The following is a 21,432-nucleotide window of genomic DNA, read 5'->3' as shown; positions in this document are numbered from 1 at the left end:
TCAGAAATCTTTTGGGAATATTCAAGGCTTCAACATACACTATCCATTTTCTACTTTGAAGATATAAGAATACAGCAACTTAGGGGGAAAACGCTATGTGCATTGTTTGTTTACATACCAAAAGCTACATAAATTATATCACTACTTTATCTTTCTGGTATTGCAAATAAAAGATCATTTAAACTATCAATGGCTGATTTTCTTAGGCTATAGGAATTACTTGATACTATCTAAGATACCCAGTGCTCTATGAATAATCTTTAAATTTATAATTCTCCTGCTACTATTGAGCTGCAGATTGGCAGAAGAGAAATTAGTTTTTCCAATTCACCATTACAATACAATTAAAATCCCCATGAACAACGCTAAATGTTAGAAATGCCTAATAAATTGTGAACTCTTTGCTATTCAATTCGATTGTTCAAATTCACAGATTCCTGAGTCAAACTAAGGTAAATTTCGGTTCCAATTATGGAAAAAAAGTCTCTTAGCATGCCAAATGAGTTAACCAGTTAACTCTAGCAGCCAGGCCAAGAGCCGGCGGTTTAGAGGTTGGCAGGTACCCGCCCAGCTCTGAGAGTAAGTCTTCCAGGGCTCCAAAAGCTCAGAGCATTAAGCTTTGCCGTCGCTCTCCACCTGTCTCACACCGATTAGTCGGCCCCGCCCCTTCCTTTAGCCCCGCCTCCTACGCACAGCCGCGCCTTCCACGCCCCCTTCCGTTTAGCCAATAGCCGCTGACGTTCGTGGCAGCAGGACTTCCCTCCCCGCCAATGCCGGAGATCCTTGCTGTCCCGGTCCCGCCCCTGCCAGGAGCTCGGCCGGAAGATGGCGGCGGCCGCAGAGTTGACACTGCTGGAGAAGTCTCTGGGGCTGAGTAAAGGGAACAAATACAGCGCCCAGGGCGAACGCCAGGTGAGAAACGGAGGCGGCGCGGAGGTGGAGGTGGATAGGAGCGGGGCCTGCTGAGCCCGGGTAGGGCTGGGCCGGCCGGCAAAGGCGGGCGGAGCGAGGATGCGGCTCCCGGGCTCCCCACGTGTCCGCGCCGTGGCTGGGCTGGAGAGAGGAAGGGAACCTGCTCTGGTGGGCCTGGCCTGAACTTTTCCTCTTGGAAATTGTATCATCCCATTCTGGGAAAGCGAGGAGGGTCCTCAGAGAGCCTTTAGATAGACCAACCTGGAGACCCCGCGTTCGCGTTCAGTGACGACAGCATTTACTGGAACAGTACGTTTCATTCAGCTTTACGCAACTACTGCAGAGAGCTGACAGGGTGCCAAGGAGAACTGTGCGAGACCTAGGGCATACAGCGGTGGTTAAGGCAGACTCTCCCTCCCCTCAGAAAGCTTGCTTTACAGCTGGGTGGACAAACATTGCAGCTATTCTAATTACAGTACTGAAAAGTGCTACGTTGAATCGTAGACGTTTGAGAGAGCCCATCTTGGGTGTTGGCCCAGTCTGGGAGATTCGGGGAAGGCTTTTCTGAGGCCTTGTGATATCAAGTTCATTGTGCAACGTGCAGAGAATAAGAGGGAAAGTTGCACGGCATGAGATTGACTGATGAGGTGTAAGGACCCGGATTTCTCAGGGCATTGAAGGACATTTGTGTTTTATAAAGATCGGTGTTTGCCGTGGAGGGAATGTGTTAGAGGAGAATGATTGTAGGAAGACAACTTTGAATGTATACACTTTTTTATCCTTTTGAGATTTTTCCCCGATGACGTTTTAATTTTGGTTCGTACTTTTTCTGTTATTCATTTTGGTCCATGTTAAACTCATGTTTCGAAAACTGCCCTATTGTAGTTTTTTACAGTAAGTTAGACTGAAATCTAGAAAGGATATATGACTTGCCTAAGATCAGCCCTCTCATTGGTGGCAGAGTAGGCATTGGAGCCAGAGCTTCCTGCTTTTGCTTTTTCTTCTGGCCTCATGCGGATTCCTTCCCTTCAGCCACTGCTCCCTAGTTTGGTTTCTGTTTTTTAAGGAACATTGCCAAAAGGTGAGTCTTGCCTTCAGGGAGCTTATTATCTAGTATGAGAAACAGCCTTCAGCAACTAATTTAAAGCAGAACAGAATATTTACAAAATGGAGAGAAACATTGTGGAGGAGAAAGTTAATTCGGACCATAAGAATAGGTTTGTACATTTCAGTTAAAAGCTGGTGTTTAAAGTGTGTAAGACCAATAAATTATGAAAGATTGGGAAATTTGGGGCAACAGGTAGAGCAATATGATGAGTGAGGTAATGCAGTGTAAACCCAAAACTATGGTTTGAGGCCCAATTTTGAGGGCTTGGGAGTTCAGAGTGTCATTTCTTATTTTATTTTAATTAATTTTTTTTTTTTTTAGTGGATGACAGCTATTGAAAGTTTCTGTTTATGTGTTTGGAGAAAAGGTTGAGAATATGTGATAAGATTCAGTCATTTTTGGGGAAGACAACTGACAGCAGTAAGACATTCTCGAACGTTACCAGTAATAATTAAAAATTGAAAACAATCCAGAGATCCAGCTCTAGGAGAATGGTTCATTCAATTATGGTACATCAGCACATTGGAATATTGCTTATATAGCCATTGAAAGTGATTACTTTGAAGACCATGGAACCTTAAGATGAATGTGAAAATAGTATGTGTCCCATGATTGCAACTGCATAAGATTTGTATACTTTAGATTGTGTAAAGGAAAGAGAGTGGATTTTGGAGCCAATTACGCTTTTGTCACACCCTGACTGTGCCATTACAAACTTGGTGAGCTTGGTTCTTTACCTATAAAAAGAGGATGAGTTTACTTACCTATCTTAAAAGATGTAATGATTAGATGAGAAAGTAATTGGGAATTTTTTGAGTAACTGTGATGGGGTTGTGGATAATTTATTTTTATAAATAATTCTCTTTAAAATTGTCATTTTCCCCCCACACTCAACAATTGCAAGTTTCTTTCTTTCTTTTTTAGTATAAGATACATTCAGAAAAGCACACAAATCTCAACGAGTTACCACAAAGTGAACACACCCAGGTAACTACACAGTCAAAGATAGAACATTACCAGCACCCCTAGAGGGTTCCATATTGTTTTCTTTTAATGCATTTTTTGGTTTTTTTTGTGAGGAAGATCAGCCCTGAGCTAACATCCATGCTAATCTTCCTCTTTTTGCTGAGGAAGACCGGCTCTGAGCTAACATCTATTACCAATCCTCCTCCTTTTTTTCCCCAAAGCCCCCGTAGATAGTTGTATGTCATAGTTGCACATCCTTCTAGTTGCTGTATGTGGGCTGCGGCCTCAGGATGGCTGGAGAAGCGGTGCGTCAGTGCGCCCGGGATCCGAACCCGGGCCGCCGGTAGAGGAGCGCGCGCACTTAACCACTAAGCCAGGGGGCCGGCCCTAATGCACTTCTTTTTTTTTTTTTTTTTGTGAGCAAGATCAGCCCTAAGCTAATATCCGTGCTAATCCTCCTCTTTTTGCTGAGGAAGACCGGCTCTGAGCTAACATCTATTGCCAACCCTCCTCCTTTTTTTTCCCCAAAGCCCCAGTAGATAGTTGTATGTCATAGCTGCACATCCTTCTAGTTGCTGTATGTGGGACGCAGCCTCAGCATGGCTGGAGAAGCAGTGCGTCGGTGCGCACCCGGGATCCGAACCCCGGGCCACCAGTAGCGGAGTGCGCGCACTTAACGGCTAAGCCACAGGGCCAGCCCCACTAATGCATTTTTTAAAGAAAATTATTGGTGATCTTACAGGTAGTGGTTTCATTTGAGTGTGAAGGCAAAAGTGAGAATTCAAGGAGCTAAGTAGTGAATGGGAAGTAGTAGGTGAAGTGGAAAGTGGGGAGTACCTGTAGTTACTTCCTTTAACTTCTGGAGGAAACCTTTCAATCTGTATCCGTAAAATGTTAATCTCTCCATGTACATCACAGAATCCTGTTGACCTAGGACTAGATATGAGTATGAAAGTGTCCTCGGAAGTGTAAATCATTATATGAGATACTATTTCATGGCTGAAAAGAGCAGCAGTCTTCCCAAGAAAATATTCTCTTTTGGTTTGCTTAGGTTGGTTAGATCGTACACTTGTCATTTATAGTTGGTAGGTCTCCCCACTGGATGATACTTTCCATTTTCTTTTAAATTCTCCCAATGCTTCACTTAGCCTTACATCAAGAACATTTAAATTAATTAGCAATTTCTTATAATCTGACCCTTTGTATTGCTGTTATAATAGGGGAAACATAAAAAGTAGGATTATTTTTCAGAGGATTACCTGGAGCCTAGACTTTATTACATTAGTCTCAATTATATTTTGGAACTTTTTTAAAACATGAAATATTGGCCGCCATTTAAAGTGACCTCACTTTAAATGACTCCAAAATTGATGAATATGCAATCCATGGCAACCAAGTCACCATCACAGTCCATACCTAGTTAATGAGATAGCTAATTATATTAAATCACATATCAATAAAGCCAGCCTAGATCCCATTTGGTGGTTCTAACAAATCAACATGAACTCAGTGTTACTATAATTGTTTCTTATTTTTGTTATTACAGAAGTCAGGTTTATTTAAGTATGTTCACCTTGCTAAAACAGGGTATGGATAAACTTGATCGAAATTAATGCAGTATTATTAGGATTTCTACCTTCTCTTTTTGTACATACACAGTTACAAATTATGTAGAAACATTATGATTTTTGCAGTGTTATTACCAGTTTCATCATCAAGCATCTGTTATCAAGTGTAAATTATCTAACTGCTAGTTTTCTGACTTTCATTTGTACATAATTTAGTATCTTAGAGTATTTGAAAAAACACTTGAGGGATTTCGCAATTACTTAAAACTTACAGTTGTGATGGTAAATGTTTTTTAAATTTATGTGAAGAATTTTTTTTTTCTTTTTAAGATTCCAGTTCTTCAAACAAACAATGGCCCAAGTCTAACAGGATTGACTACTATAGCTGCTCATCTAGTCAAGCAAGCCAACAAAGAACATTTGCTTGGGAGCACAGCAGAAGAAAAAGCAATAGTTCAACAGTGGTTAGAGTACAGGGTAACTCGGGTAGACGGACACTCCAGCAAAGATGACATCCGCACTCTGTTGAAGGTATCTAGACTTCTTTACAGGCTGAAATGCATGACTATTAACAGCAGGAGTCTCTCTCCCCTGAGAGTCAATAGCTGAAGCTGTTGGCCTTCTTTACTTGTTTCCGTCTGCCTCAGGGCAGTTTGTACCTGTTACTACCTTTGCCTAGAGCATAGTCTGCCAGCCTTCTCCCTTCAGATCTCAGCTTAGATACCCCTTCCTCAGAAACGTCCTTGACTACCTCTCGCTTAGACAGGTGCTGTTCCTTGTTCTATATGCTTTTCCTTCATCACACAGCACCCTATGCTTTTCCTTCATAATACTCATCATTGTCAATAATTATGGTTTGTCAAAAATGTCAAAAATGCTTTTTTTTTATGTGATGGCTTAATATTTTTGCCCCCACTCAGCAGCCCTGATTCCTGAAGCAATAAAGTACTGTCTCAAAGGCAAGGGGGCATCAGAATCTTTGAAGGTTGTAGTTGGAAAAAAATTGTCTGATTGATCTGACTTATTGCTTTAGGATTTATATTTTCTTTCCAAAGAAGTCAGATTAGAATAAAAGAATCTATTGATATAAAATACAAACTGCAAATGGCTCCAGAGTCACCAGGAATGAAGAACATTCCAAATGAGATTTTTTTTTTAATTATTTTAATAAAAATGAAGCAGTTATTTTTGTTTTTGTTTTTCATTTTGGTGAGGAATATTGGCCCTGAGCTAACGTCTGTTGCCCATCTTCCTCTTTTTGCTGAGGAAGATTGTCGCTGAGCTAATATCTGTGCCCATCCTCCTCTATTTTTGTATGTGGGTTGCTGCCACAGCATGGCTTGATGAGCGGTGTGTAGGTCCGCGCCCAGGATCCAAACCTGTGAACCCTGGGCCACTGAAGCAGGGCATGTGAACTTAACCACTACGCCACCAGGCTGCCTCCTGCTGTTTTTTTTTTAAGCTTAAAATTTGAGGAAACCTTAGAGATCATCCAGACAACCACATATCATTGCAGGAATCCCCTCTGTTACCTAATTTTATTCCCATTAACATATAAATTGGTAATATAAGTTGTTCAAGAACATCTTATAGTATTGAAAGTTTTTCATTTGTCATTCTAGGGAAAATGGTTTAAACTATATTCTTGATGATACTATCAAGAGAACTGGTAGAAAATAAATTTCAGGCCTTGTTCCTTTATAGGTCTGTCGTGATCAACTGTTCATCCTTAATGTCCATGCTGACCCTTCCCTCTGCCACCTGCCATGCTTGGCAACATTACCAGAGGGAGCAAGCATGTCTTCCTTCTAATGGAATGTGAGATTTCAGGCAAATAAAAAGTAAATATAACTATCTCTTATCATTTTCCAAAAGAAAGGATAGTAATCAAATACTTAATTCTGAAACATATGAACAGGATTTCATTGAATTGGGTTTATAAGTCCAAAAGTTGTGTTCATAGGTATGGTATTAGGAGCATAGAAGGAATTCCACCAAAATGTTGTAGCTGGGGTATGTAAATATTATTATCTGAAATTTCAAGCAGGAGAATCTGACTGGAGATATTGCCATTTTTGAAACGTACGAGGCACTGGGTGCCTTGGATTGTGGTCATTGTTCTGCCACAGTTTGCTCATCTGTACCTACAACGATGTGCCGGATACATGTAGTTCCAGGGGCTAGTGAATCAGTGCCCATCAGGCACAGTCCCTGCCCTTACAGAACTCGGACCAGTGGGGGAAACAAATATATGGGTAATGGACTGCAGTGTGATTTTTGGCTACATAAGCACACATGAGAAAGGGTTATTTTCTGTTTTGCTTTGCTTTTTGCTATTTCATGATAGTATTTTTATTTTAAAGGCAGTAAATATTTATTATAGAAATGTAGGAAATATAACTAAAGAAGTAAAAGAATTTCAAACATTTGTAGTCCCACTGTCAAGAGAGAACTGTTAATAACACTTATGTTCAGTCATCAAATATTTATTGAACCCCTTTTGTATTTCCATGCTTTTTCTTTTCATATGCACGTGTGTTTGTGTTTTATTTTACAATTGAGTAACTATTGGACACTGTAACTTGTTTTTTTGTTCACTGACAATTTGTTGTGAACATCTTTCCATGTCCATAGATATTTACTTACACTATCTTTTTGATAACCTGTTAGTATTCCATCATTTAGTTATAACAGAATTTAAATAGTTTATCCCTGTGTAGTGACTAGATTGTTGCTAAATATTTTCACACATTCCCATTTGTTTCCTTGGGCTAAATTCCTACAGGAGAAATTGCTGGGCCAAAGCTATATACATTTTTAAGGCTTATTTTGCTCATTTGCCTTCCAGAAAAGTATATTATAGTGTGGTGGTATTTGAGAGTGGCCTCTTCCACAAAACCCTTGCTGATATGTATATTACCCTTTTTCTCCTTCCCTACCCAAATTTCATTACCAAAACAAACCAAAAAGTGATTTCTTTGTTCACTTTGTATTTTTCCCTTAAAATTATTAATGCTGTGACATTTTTTCATAATGCTTATGATCATTGTTTTTAAAAATTTGCTTATATGTATTCTTTGCCCATTTTTATACTGGGCTCTCTCTATTGGTTATTTTTAAAATTCTTGCTATTAGGATATTATGAAAGGATTTAATTCTTATCTCTAAAGTTCCATTTCAGTGCTAAAAACCACGATTCTAAGTTTAAATGGCTCATAGTTAAGGTAATATGGAATTTCAAAAACCAGACATTATGAAACACTAACATTTGTTGAATCTAGATCAAGTATATATAATTGTTTATTATACTGCTTTTTCAATATTATTAGAATGCTTAATAATAGATAGGTAGGAGGAAAAAGAAAAATCAGGTGGAATTCTATAGGGGAAAATATTTTTAAAAGTTTGGTAATGGCATCAGAAAGACTTGTAAAACAAAAAAGGAAAGGAACATCAGACATTAGTTCTGTTCTGTGAATATTTTGAATGTGTGAAATTCTGTGGTTTGGTAGGAAAAATTTGATTTGTGTCACTAATCAGAAAAATATTACCTAATCATAATCTTTTTAAACTCCATTTTTTTAGAGTTTATAACTAAAGAATACAACACAAAGGTCTTCATGACTAGAACATAGATATGGATTCTATTTTAAGAATATATATGCTTTACAAAGCAGTGTTAAATTATTATTTCAGACCTTTTAAAATGCTTCTTAAAATTAAATGAAGATGTATTTATTTTATTTTTATACTTTATCAAAGTTGTTTCATTTGAAGAGAAACTATCTCCAATTCAATGGATTACTATAGAATTTAAGTGGTAGCCCCTAATATACCAACATATTTTACCCTCCCTACCCAAATTTTATTTTGATTCTTCTGCCTTTTTCTCCTCATTTCTGTCCACATCCCTTTATGTCCTCATTGTACCACCCCAGCAATTTCATATTCATATACCGCTTTGAAAATGACTGTCTTTAAATAGAGACATGGGCAAACTCAAAGAGATTAAATACAATTCAGCAAGTATTTACTAAGTACTGAACCACTATGTACCAGGCATTTGAGATGTGATTTGAAAATTAAAACAAAATGCTCTCTCTACAGCTTGAATTTTTCCAGAATAAATGCTGGGCAGTGTTTAATAACTAGTATTTAGAGCAGCCTGTGAGAATATCTGATATTACTTCATGTAACCTATTTATAAACCTTTTACTGAAGGTTATGTGAATCTTTTGTCTCATTTAATTTGAATGTAATTTAACATCAATTCCTGTGCTGTTAAATTACATGTTAATTTTGAGAGCGACCAAAAGTATTCATATAATACTTTTTATCTAGATTTTTTTTCTTTTCTCAGGAAACTCATTGACTTGTTCATGCTGGTCTGTCAGACAATACTTCTTTTTCTTTTTGGAAGGTTCACCCAGAACTAACATCAGCTGCCAACCCTCCTCTTTCTTTTTTTTTTGTACATGAGCCACCACCACAGCATGGGCACTGACAGACCAGTGGTGTAGGTCCACCCCTGGGAACGGAACCTGGGCCGCTGAAGTGGAACGTGCCGAAATTAACCACTAGGCCACTGGGGCCGACCTCAAACAATACTTCTAATTTAGATTAAGATCTTCTAAGATTTTTATTTCATTTTTTAACATGTACTTTAAAATTTTTTTTCCTTCAGGAGTGCCTTTTGGATAGTTAGGGAGCTCAGTGCTTATTGGTATTTTTTTGGTAATGATTTTAAATGAATTCTTTTTTGTATATACTTAAATTAACATAACCTTTTAAAAATTGATCATCATTGTCTGGAGAACAAATGACAGAGAGCTCTCTGTAGCTGTTAATGGTACTGTATTTAAAACTGGAGTCTTTAAGGTATTAGAAAAACTAGATATCCAGTTGCAAAAGAAAACTCTTAGAAGAAAACATAGGGAAAAAGCTTCACATCATTTGGTTTGGCAATGATTTCTTGGATATGATACCAAAAGCACAGGCAACTGTTGTAAGAGGTTCGATGGATTCGATCAGAGACGTAAAAGAAACTTTCCACCACAAACAAATGGACTGAATGTACTCTTTATTATATAGGAAGGGGTAAAGGTGAGAGCTAGCAAATAGATCCGAATAGGTCAATAAAAAGAGGAAACAACATCAGATCAACCGAAAAGAAGAAACATCAGATCGACCGAAGGGAAACAACATCAGATCATTCGAAAAGAGAAACATCAGATTGATCGAGAGAGAAACATCAGATTGGATACTTACAACATCCATGCCCTAACACTGGGGAGAGTCCCTGTACTTGACATGGCTAGGTGGGAGTGCAGGTCGAAAGAGGTCCTGGGCAAGGCGTACCCCCCACAGGCGAGACTCTCATCAGGCCCCAGTTTCTAGCAGCTTATATAGTATGGGAAAGTTTCAGAGTGAGGTTTTGCAGAGTAAGCATTTGGTGTTGTCGTGCACAAATGGTTATCAGTGGTGTACATGCATTGAGCCCTCTGGCTATCATCCCAGCCCGGCAGGTGTGTATGTGTGTTGAGCCCCCTGGCTATCGTCCCAGCCTGGCACAGATGGCCAGCCTGTCCCGAGCTACGATGCCCAAAGGGTCTTGTAATCTTACAAATTGCAACTATCTCTGTGGGAGAAGGGCCGGTTCCCACCACATAGAAGGCCGCTTTATATTCCTTTGTGTGCTGCTAGCTGTAGGTCCATGGAATGGCCAAACTTGGCTGTTCTCATGTCAAGACAGCAACAAAAGTAAAAAGAGATAAATTGGACTACATCAAAATTTAAAACTTTGTGCATCAACAGAGACAATCAACTGAGTGAAAAGGCAACCAATGGAATGGGAAAACATATTTGCAAATCATGTATCTGATAAGGGGTTAATATCCAAAATATATAAAGAACTCCTACAACTCAACAACAAAAAAACTAAGAACCCAGTTAAAAAATGAACAAAGACTTGAGTAGACATTTCTCCATAGAAGATAGACAAAGCTAACAAGCATATGAAAAGATGCTCACCATCACTAATCATTAGGGAAATGTAAATCAAAACCCCAATGAGATATCACCTCAAGTCCATTAGGTTGGCTACTACCAAAAAAACAGAATATAACAAATGTTGGCGGGGATGTGCAGAAATTGGAAACCTTATGCACTGTTGGTGGGAATGTAAAATGGTGCAACTGCTGTGAAAAACAGTATGGCGATTCCTCAAAAGATTAAAAATAGAATTACCATATGATCCAAGAATTCCACTTGAGGATATATACTCAAAAGAATTCAAACTGGGTCTCAAAGAGATATTTGTACACTCATGTTCATAGCAAAAGTATTCACAATAGCTGAAAGGTGGAAACAACCTAAATGTCTATAATGTCCATTGATGGATGAATGGATAAACCAAATGTATATTTGGAGTATTATTAGAATGGAATGGAATATTATTCATCCTTAAAAAGGAAAGAAATTCTGATGCATGCTACAGCATGGATGAACCTTGACAATATGCTAAGTGAAATGAGCGAGTCACAAAAAGATAAATACTCTATGATTCCACTTATATGCAGTATCTAAAGTAGTCAAATTCATAGTAAACAAAGCAGAATGATTGTTGCCAGGGCCTGAGGGGAGGGGGAAATGGAGAAATTGTTTAATAAGTATAGAGTTTTAGATTTGCAAGATGAAAAAATTCTGAAGATTGGTTACACAACAATGTGAATATGCTTAACACTCACTGAACTACACACTTAAAAATGGTTAAGATGGTAAATTTTTATATTACATGTATTCTGTTGCAATTAAAAATTTTAAAATATACATATACAAAAAATGCAACAAACCAATAAATTATAATTCTCTTAAGAGAAGTTATTGAGGAGCTTTTTATATTTTAATGGAAAAAATAAATCTAATGTGAGCATGATTTACAAAATGTTTCCCTCCAAAAAAATAAAAATTGGAGTCTTCAAGATAATCATAAATGACATTTTGAATATCATTTTCTAATATTTTCTTATTTCTTTAAAATAAAATAAGACTAATAATGTTTACTCTATTTTTTAAAAATGAAGTGATTTGGTATATGATTTGTGATTTTGAATGAATCTGAATCTTAATGTCAAAGATTAAATTTGTTAAATTAAGTGTATTTTGTTTTCTAACAGCCTTCTAAAGTTTTGTCAAATGATGTGATAGTTAACTTCATTATTATCTTTTTTATGTTAATATTTTATTATTTGTTTTTTCTAGGATCTTAATTCATATCTTGAAGATAAAGTCTACCTTACAGGATATAACTTTACCTTAGCAGATATCCTATTATACTATGGACTTCATCGCTTTATAGTGAGTATTTGAATAGTTATTGGCTTTTTTTCTGTAATGTTCAGAATGATTTTTATTTGTCTTGAATTTAAATCAAATTTGCATTTTCAACTTATCAAATGAAAATGAAAGCAATTATTTTTATACAAGGTACCTTATGTAAATATTCCTTCCATGTGTGCATCGAACATGGTAGCTTCCTGTTCTTGATGCTTGGTTCCTGTTCCTCTGCTCTTCTTCAAGACGACTTCTCTTGCCACCCTTTGGACTCAATTGTCATCATTACCTGGACCCCATTGTTGTCACTCTGCCCCACCTCTACATCTTAATTCCAGTACCCCATCTTCTGTGCAACTTCTTATTCTGTCTTTTAATCGCCTGCTCCCTAATCCCATCATTATCTGAAGTAACTCGATTCCTTCCCTTTTTCCAAATCTAGACACTTTCTTCCCCATCCAACTTAGATCTCTTGTGTAACTTCAACTACATTCCCTTGTTAGCATCTTTAGTTTCTCTGCTGTGCTGTATATTTACCACCATTTCCCTGTAAATCTCCAACTCTTGTTCAGTCCAAATAAATGCCTTCAATCCCGTATCCAGGCTGAGCTCTGTTGGAGAAATCACAAAGCTACCGATTGGTGCCACTATAAATTTATACTATCCATTTTCAGCTGGGCTTTCTTACTGATCAGCTCTTTCCTTCCTCTCAGGCATACTTCCAGACTTTTACCACTTTCCTCGAGTCCCACCCCTCATCCTTCCCCTTTATCTAATCGTCTTTACAGAGCCTTCCTCCCTCATTCAGCTAGAAAATGGAGGCTATGGTTTGAATCCCCTCATCTTCCAGCCCACCTACGTGTACTTCCTCATACATCTTGTCCCCTTTTTCTGGCCTCAGAAAGGCTCTTGCTTTTTTCCTAGACTAATCCAGTCATCTAGTCATCTAGCCTCTTAACCTCAACTCCCCCTCCTCCTCCTGCCCCCTTTTTGGATCTTCTCCCAAATTTAATATTTTTTCTTTCTTGTATCTTCAGTTTTTCCCTCTGTCTGCTCAATCTCTTTATTTTCAATTGTTTCCCATCTTAAATTTATTTGCAAACAATTATATAGCACTCACTGTGTTCTAGGCACTGTTCTTGATGCTTTATAAATGATACTTATTTAATCCTGATAACAGCCCTATGAGGTGGGTGCTATTATTATCATCCCCTTTTTACAGATGAAGTAACTGAGGCCTAGAGAGGTCAGATGCCTTCTTTGAGGTCACCCAAGTAAGTGGCAAAACCAGGTCTGGAAACCAGGCAGTTTGGCTCCAGAGTCTGTGTTTTCTTAACATCTATCTCTTCATCTAAAACCTTCCCTCAGCCCCTCATCACCCCAACCTCCATATTCTCCCTGTGGAAAAAGAGCCCATACATTTTTCTGTATGCTGTACCTCATGCATCCAGTCAATCAGGTCGTGTTGTTTCCACCTCCTGGATGCCTCTCACATGTGTCTGTTCCTGTGATACTGCATGACATTGCCCTAGTTCCGAAATTCATTATCTTGTCTGGGCTGTTGAAATGGCCTTCTGGCACCAGTCTCATCTCTTACAGTCCGTCTTTATTCCCACTGGAGTGATTCTTCTCATGAATGTGTCCTTTTTTTCTCAAAATAATTAAGTAGCTCCTCACTCCCTAGGATAGGAGACCCCTTTTCACGTTACCCTGCCTCCCTCATCACCATCAGTCTCCCCACACACCTCTCTCTCAGCCACGACCTACTCCCTGGAGTCTCCTCAGCCTGTGCTCTCTGCTCAGTGTCCTTGTACTGCTCTTCTCTTTTGTTCCTTGGTCCCAGCCCTTGTCTTCCTCCCCAATTCATTTGTATTTCTTCAGGTGTCACTCAGTTCCAGCACTGATTCCCTGGTGAAGGAAGGCCTCTTCAGGCTCCTAAAGCATATTGAAGTGCTCTTTCCTCTGTTTCTTTTTGTACCTCACAGACTACCTCAGCTCTGGCTCAATTTGCTTTGTACTGCAATTCTTCTTGGGAAATTTCTCTCTCTTTTAAATGATAAACTGCTTGAGTCAGAGATTGTAGCAATTCATTTTTGTAACACCGCTGTTGGACATAATTCCTGGCACATGGGTGTAGTCTGCCCTCCCCTCCATAAACATTGAAGAACATATTTAACATATTTCTTTATATCTTTCAAGAGTTTAATATATATTTTCTCATTGTACCTCATAACTATGAAAAAGATAGGACTAGTGGTGTCCTCTTGCTACAGAGAAGGAAACTAATGCTTAGGAACATCGAGGGCTTCATGCAAAGACACAGAGCTCAGGTTTTGGAAGGGCCCAGACAAACTAGGTCTTTTGGCTCAAGTGTCATGATGTGTGAGGAAGCTCTTCGAGAACGAAAATACCATAATAACGTATGATAGTTATTCTTCGTCCCCCACTCAAGCTATAATTCCTCAATTTGGATTTATTTGACTTATTAAGCATTATTTCTCTAAGATCCCTAAGTGATTGTGTTAAGTTCTAAAACGTTATTATAGTAATGGCCTAGTATGATCCTTAATTTGGCATAATATTCTCTATTATTACAAGTTTACTTATTGAGAGCTTATCATATGTGCCTGTTATACTATACTTGAGGGGCATAAAAGAAGTATAAAACTCTATTTTCAAGCAACTATTGATCTCATTGAAGAGATAAGACTGTTTTATATGGGAACAATTGGTGAGTAAGAGAAAATGGAATCCAGTGCTGATTTCTGATCAGAATATTATGTGATCTGGGCTGGCCCCGTGGCTTAGCGGTTAAGTGCGCACGCTCCGCTTCTCGTGGCCCGGGTTCAGATCCCGGGCGCGCACTGACGTACCGCTTCTCCGACCATGCTGAGGCCACGTGCCACATACAGCAACTAGAAGGATGTGCAGCTATGAATACAACTATCTACTGGGGCTTTGGGGGAAAAATAAATAAATAAAATTATAAAAAAAAAAAAGAATATTATGTGATCAGTTAAAGAGGCAGATAGAGAAAAGTAGGATGTAGAATCATGAAATTGTCAGAAAAATATCTGCAGAATTTGGTTGGCTTTGGCTGTCCATGGGAATTGTCATTGTTGTAGAAAGCTTATGATAGTTTGACTATAAATATTGCTCCTAAGTAGGATGACCATATGATTTCTCATCCAAAACAACACTTTGACAGTGAAAGAAGGGCTTTCTTTCACAACAGAAATAAAGTGGAGTGAATGTTCCCCATACTTAGAAGGAATATGACTCAATTTTAAGCAAAATAACGAGAGTGAGGAGGATCATGTCATACTTCTCTTTGTACCCCTCCCAGGTCTTGGTACAATGCCTTGTGCAACTAAATGCTTGGTGAGATTAGCAATATTTAGCGATCTCTACCTCTTTATATTTCCTATTTTAAGTTGCATATCTTTATAGTGAAAGTGTAATCTTTAGTTATATACTTCAATATAATTAAATCTAAACTAATCTTATTTAAATGTGAAGACAGTTTAAGTAGAGCTGCAATACTTTGCTCATACCAGCTTCTTTTTATTCCATTTTAGATTCAATATATTTTAGTAGCTTTTTGAATGTCAAATGGTGACGTGGCACAACTTACCTTATTTCAAAATGCAGAAAGCCTCCACAGTACAAAGGGTTTGTTGTTAAGGTAGCCGAGGATCCTTCTCTTGGTGGTAAACCCACATACATACAGTCTTACAACCTGGAGGAGCCCATAACTTGATTTGAGTGAGACTGTGCTGCTAAGAGCATAGCTACCTTTTAGAGGGGAACAAGAACAATTTATGTCTAAAAACAACAACAACACGCTTGTTGACATTTTTAAAACGTATTTAAATATGGCCTTACTTAATTTTAAAACGTCACATGAAGAGAAATGTCATCTCTAATCCTTTGTGTGATGTCTCTTGGCAGACTAGTGAAGGCCTGTCAGGACCAGTGCAAGGTCTGGCTTCATGTAGCATCAAGCTGTCATTAAGAAGGAGAGCATTTCTCCCATCTAATTGAAAGAAAAAAAAGACAATAATGAAGTGTAACTCTTACAAACCAAGAATCTATTTACATTTTTCTCTCTTCTGGCTTATGCAGGTCCTGCAGTAGGGAAAGGAATACTCTGAGAAGGAGGGAGCTTATATGGAGTTTTTTTTTGCCAGGAGAATGAACATGGTCATAATTTCATAATGCAAAATATTCATGGCACCAGCTGCAAAGTTATTTAATTATGAGTCTAGGTGCCCTTGAGGGCATTTGGTTTTCAAGCAGGTTAGAAGTGTTTCGTTCAATGCTGCACGTTAAAACTAGGGTTACATTAACAATATTTAATGACCTGCACCAATTTAGATTTCCTATTTTGGAATGTATATCCTTTTTATATGTAGTGACCAAGATATTATGATTAAGAATATTATGCTTATATTTTTCAAAAAAAAAATTGAGTGGAATAATATGTAAATCACTCTGTTAACCATCGCTTTGTGTTCATAAAATTAGTCCATAACCAAAGCATCTCTCCCTGCCATCCAAGTGCAGACAGAGTACATCGGAGAAGTAACACCTTCTCAATGAACAGGTCTCACAGACTAAAACCTGTACTGGGACAGAACTGCACTGTGCTGTTAAATAACATCCCTGTTGAGTTAGGTGTAAATATACCCAGGTGAGAAAAAAATGATTACTAGGTATCAAATTCAGGCAGAGTAGATGTGAAGTCGGATTGGCTACGTGCTCATAGTCATCAGACAGTTTCTCGTGCTTTGTTTGCTTTAGCAGTATGTTTATTTTTGCCCTCGTGCATTCCTTCATTTATTTGTTCATGTTATTAAGTACTTAATCTGTAATCAGCGCAGTGTACAAAACAGCAGTCAGGGAACCCTCAAGTCATCTACTAACCCCACTGTATTTTGTTTCAGTGTGAGCCCAGTGTTAGTTGTGGCTGTTACTCTATTTATAAGATCTAGTCTATCTTAATTCCCTTTGAGGACTATTACGTTGTTCTTCCTTTGTAAAACTGCCCGTTAGTGTGGCTGTTTATTATCACACCAGTGACTCACTGCTTTCTTAAAGTGATTTCACTAGGAGATAGCAGTCCCTATGAACAGACTGTTACTCAAGATTATTGAAATCCTTTGTGACGTTATGTGCTGCTTGACTATAAGATTGTTATCAACTGAAAGACATTTGTTTTGAAGTTTGGAGCCGTTGGAGGTATGCCGTTCTCTTAGAAAGAAAGGAAAAGTAAAAGAAATGGCTGCAGAGCAGTCCAGGAACCCTGACCATAAAGAATGTCCCAAGGCAGCGTGGTGCCAGCTGGAAAGGTAGCAACCCAGCATTTCAGCCTGATCTGGAATGGGTCCCTTGAAGTGCTTCTCACATGTCTTCATGGAAAATGAGTGACTAAGAATATTATCTGTTTGGCTTTCAAGTTCAAACTAGTATCGAGTGCCAGTATAAATAAGTGAAATGGTGAAGTAGAGAGAGCCACGCGTCACTGGAGACACACTGGCGTGTAGACCAATAAGCAGCAGGAAATGGTAACTAGAACAGTTGTGTTGTGTTTCCTGTGGTGAAAAAGGAAAAGAAACCTAGTCGACTAGAAAGGGATGATAGAAAACCATTTTTATAAGTGAAATAGTCGATGGGATCTCATCCACAAAGTTCAAAAAAATTCTAAGTTTGGTGGTGGTAGGGAACCTGGTTTCTGTTTGTTTGTTTACAGTAAGTTCAGAACTAGAATGTCTACCAAAAAAGTAGCCAAGGTAACAAATCGAAGTCAGTCATCATTTTCTCAGACTCAAAGGACAGGCTTCAAAGTTTAAACTGACAGAAAGTTAAGTAGTAACCTGATCCTTTTGGAAAAGCTCTGTGTATTTTGACTAAATTTTCTGAGGGGAAAGGAACATTCTCTAAAATAGATCATCTAGTTAGAAAATATTGGAATAAATTAGGAAATGTTAGAAGAAGCTTTAGAAGCTCTTGGAATAAAAATTAATTTGTACTATTGGTCTGTTCATAATCCTTACACTAAAGACTCTAAATGTGAAATTTTTAAGTTGGAGAATATTGATTTTTGCTGTGGTGTATTTTGTTGTTGTTGTTGAAGTAACAGGCCTGGTAGCAGCATCTGCTAGTCCTGTGTGACAGCAAATGCTGTCCGGAAATGTGAAGAATAAACATGCCGCCTTTACCCTGCGTGAACAGCTTGAGTATAGATCAAACAGGCATTACTACTTTATTGTTTGCAGATGCTTTCCTCTCAGTGTATTTTAATTCATTCTGAAAAACAGCATCTCACAGAAGGGCTAAGTGGAGACTTTTTAAAATGAAAGAGTTCTGAAACAACTAAATTGTAAAAAAAAAAAAAGTCAGATTTGAATCATCATATATTTCAGCAGCTGACATGAAATCAAGTTGGAGTAAATCTTGTTACTTCTGTTTGCTTTAACTATCAGTAAAGAGGTTCGCTGAAGTTGATTTTGAATTTTGTTTATTTATTTGTTTGTTTGTTTATTTGTGAAGACTCACCCCCATTGCCTGTTAGGGTTGCAGCTATGTGTACTAGTGGTTGAGCTTTTTAAAAATCTTATCTTTTCTTTTGAAATCAGTGACGAAGTTCACATACAGTAAAGATTTAGAAAAAGAACAAAGGTAGCTCTTTTACAAAATGTGTTTTATCTTTTGAAATATAAAGTGATATTCAGTTTATTCCACAATGGTGTGTCAGTGCCTTCTATATACAGCGCACCAGACAGTTAGGGGTAACCTAAGTACCTGTGAAACCAAGAATTCTCTTTTAATAAAAAGTAATTTGTGCATAAAAGAAGACATTCCTGACCAATTTTCTTGACAAATGTGTTAATTTTTATCTCCATGCCATGGACAAATTATATTGTAGGTGAAACAGTTATAGTACCATATTTCTGATAACTAGCTGCAACCTTACACCCCCTTAAACAAGATGAGTATATTTTTATAATTTGCTGTAGCAGCTTGTACGTAGGACTTAAACCTGAAACTTAAATTTGTATGTAACAGATGCAGTGAGACTCTGACTGCTAATAATTTAGGTAAATTAGGCCAACAGAGATTAACACTGAGACCACCAAAAGGTCAGATATCAATACAATAGTATCCTAATGTCATAAAGGCAAAAAGGAAGGCAGGATGACTTATGTCAATTTTTCTTTTTAAATTTCCTTATAGTAAATATAAAATGGAAATATGAGTTAAAGTAAACATTTATTGAGAAAGTACTATGTGTCTACCTTTTAATTGTATCGTTAATACTATTTTATATTCTGTAATAATTATTGCATACTAGAGTGATTTGTCCTTAGTTTTGTTGACCCGGTAATTTAGCAGAATATTTGCTTGTAGGCACAAGTATATGCTAAATTCTGAACAGCCACAGGACATCTGTCTCACTAAGTGCCTTCCAACAAGCACACTGTTCATGGGTTTGAACCACATGAGGGTGACTGAGGTTTTTTTCTGTGTGAACATTCCTGTCAGTTTTATGGAAACTTGCAATATCTGTTAAATAAATGTTGAATTAACAACAGGATAAGGATCTATACTGCTCTTACACGGTCATGGCTGAATTACTGCCCTACTGGATTTCTCTTTACCTGACAACTCTTTGTGGTTCCAATCCAAGATTTGTCTTAGAGAAAAATCTGAGTCACCTACTTTGGAGTCCGAGCCCAGTGAAATGATAGGCACCAAGTGTTTTTATTGCATCTTTCTCTAAGCAAATCCCTGGCATTCTTGAAGCTTGATGGTAAATTCTGTGAACTGCTACATCCACTAAAGATAGAGTTCAGCTTTGTTGCAAACAGTTATGAGGGTCTCATGTTCATCTGAGGCATATACCACTGGAAATAGCCCTTCCTTCTTGTATTAAGCAATAATCACTTAAAATTAAGTGGGTCATTGTCTTCTTGAGTAAAGTTTTTCCCCAGAGTTTAGTAGAAAGGAAACAGCGGTCTACATATATATATATATATCAGCCATCTATAAATATATAATATTTGTGTTTACATAGTATTCTTTTGTTAAGTATCTTAGATGCCAATAAACTTTTCTTTTTTGGGGTTTGCTAAAAATATTGGAGAAAGGACCATATCTTAGTCTTTTGGAAGCTATTTTCTTCTTTTCTCCTGTTTTCCTTTTCAGTAAAGTAAAAAACTCTTTGGGCTTCCAAATCCTGGTTTAATGTAAATTTTTCATTTGTTGAAAACTTGAGATTTCCCTAGAAAGCACATCTGGTTTTGAACTGAACGTAAAAGCATTAAACAAATGGATAGCTCTTCCAAGTGGCAGAAATTTTTACTCCTATCTGAATATGTTGGCTTCGAGAACTGTTTTTTTTTTTCCAATTTCTATCTCCTACTCAAATGATATTAATAGTTGTGCTTATGTAATGTCTGTGTCGTGTGTGTTTTTAATCTCTACTTAGGTTGACCTGACAGTTCAAGAAAAGGAGAAATATCTTAATGTGTCTCGCTGGTTTTGTCACATTCAGCATTATCCAGGCATCAGGCAACATCTGTCTAGTGTTGTCTTCATCAAGAACAGACTATATACTAATTCCCACTAGAGGCTCTCCATGCTGTACAGAAGAGTGATTAAAATATTTAAATGGAAAATGTATTCGGGACCAGAGGAGTAAAGTAAATTGATGTGCAGTCATTCTTTATTTGTTGAGGTTGATAGAATTTTTAAAGTATAAACTTGTGTCCAAATGTTTCATTTGTTTAGTTGAAATTTTGCAATTTTTTCTGTAAAAATTCAACTGCTGTCAAACTTGAGTTGAGATCAAGTAATAAATTACCTTGTTTTTATAGATGAAATTTATTTTAGTAAAAGTTGCAAATCAGTGCTTAATCTTAAAAAAAATAGTCCTTTCAATGGTTGACATATTTGGCTATTTATTGACCTCTCTTTTCATATTTTAAAATTCATTTTCCCCTTATGGATATTTACAGTAGTTTGTTTATTAAGAACTTTAATAAACTGTGCCAAGGATACAGAAAGGGAAGACAGATGGATTTGTTTTAAATATTTATGTGAGCCAGTAAATGTGGTTGAAAAAGCCTTTTTTGTTTGCTTCTTTCTTTCCTGTAGTCAGTATTCATTGAGGTGAAACTAACTGCTGAACTGCCCTAGAGGGAACTGGAATAAGATACAGTCCCTTGTGTTAATGGTTTTTTTGTTGTTGGGTTTAGTAGCTAAAAAGAGATGGGAAATTCCCACTATCCCACTAATTTTGCACTTGATAACTACTAGATTTTTCTAAACTAAAAGCCAACTCTCATAGAAAGGCTGCTGTTGGAGTACTGTGTAAAGAACAAAGAGATAATTTATTATTTATAAGCTTATACTTACAAATAATAAGAAAAATAGTCTTTGAGCACTGTACTGTTTAATGCTATTTAATATGTTGGTGCTGATGCTGGATCTAAGTAGGTATACAATTCAAAGTTCAAGTGGAAAGAGCAGAAACTTGGGAAA

General features: G+C 37.4%; 1 protein-coding gene across 6 annotated transcripts in view; it reads left to right on the top strand.

Moving 5' to 3' along the window:
* Positions 1–756: 756 nt before the first annotated feature.
* EEF1E1 (eukaryotic translation elongation factor 1 epsilon 1) overlaps positions 757–21,432 on the top strand; it is a 33,178-nt gene continuing 12,502 nt past the window's right edge. For 5 of the 6 annotated variants that reach the window (XM_087437977.1, XM_087437975.1, XM_087437976.1 and 2 more), the window contains exons 1-3: positions 757–912; positions 4,885–5,085; positions 11,815–11,910. In XM_087437977.1, the coding sequence (XP_087294103.1) occupies positions 826–912; positions 4,885–5,085; positions 11,815–11,910 (384 nt within the window). In that variant the 5' untranslated portion in view covers positions 757–825. Of the gene's footprint in view, positions 913–4,884; positions 5,086–11,814; positions 11,911–20,377; positions 21,016–21,432 lie in introns of those variants that run through there. The other variant, XM_004432135.2, reaches the window with a different exon arrangement.

Source organism: Ceratotherium simum, chromosome 13, assembly GCF_057802395.1.
Source record: "Ceratotherium simum simum isolate JZ-2026a chromosome 13, ASM5780239v1, whole genome shotgun sequence".
Lineage (NCBI taxonomy): Eukaryota > Metazoa > Chordata > Mammalia > Perissodactyla > Rhinocerotidae > Ceratotherium > Ceratotherium simum.
The sequence above is the reverse complement of the archived record's forward strand: the minus strand, read 5'-3'. Positions and strand labels throughout refer to the sequence as shown.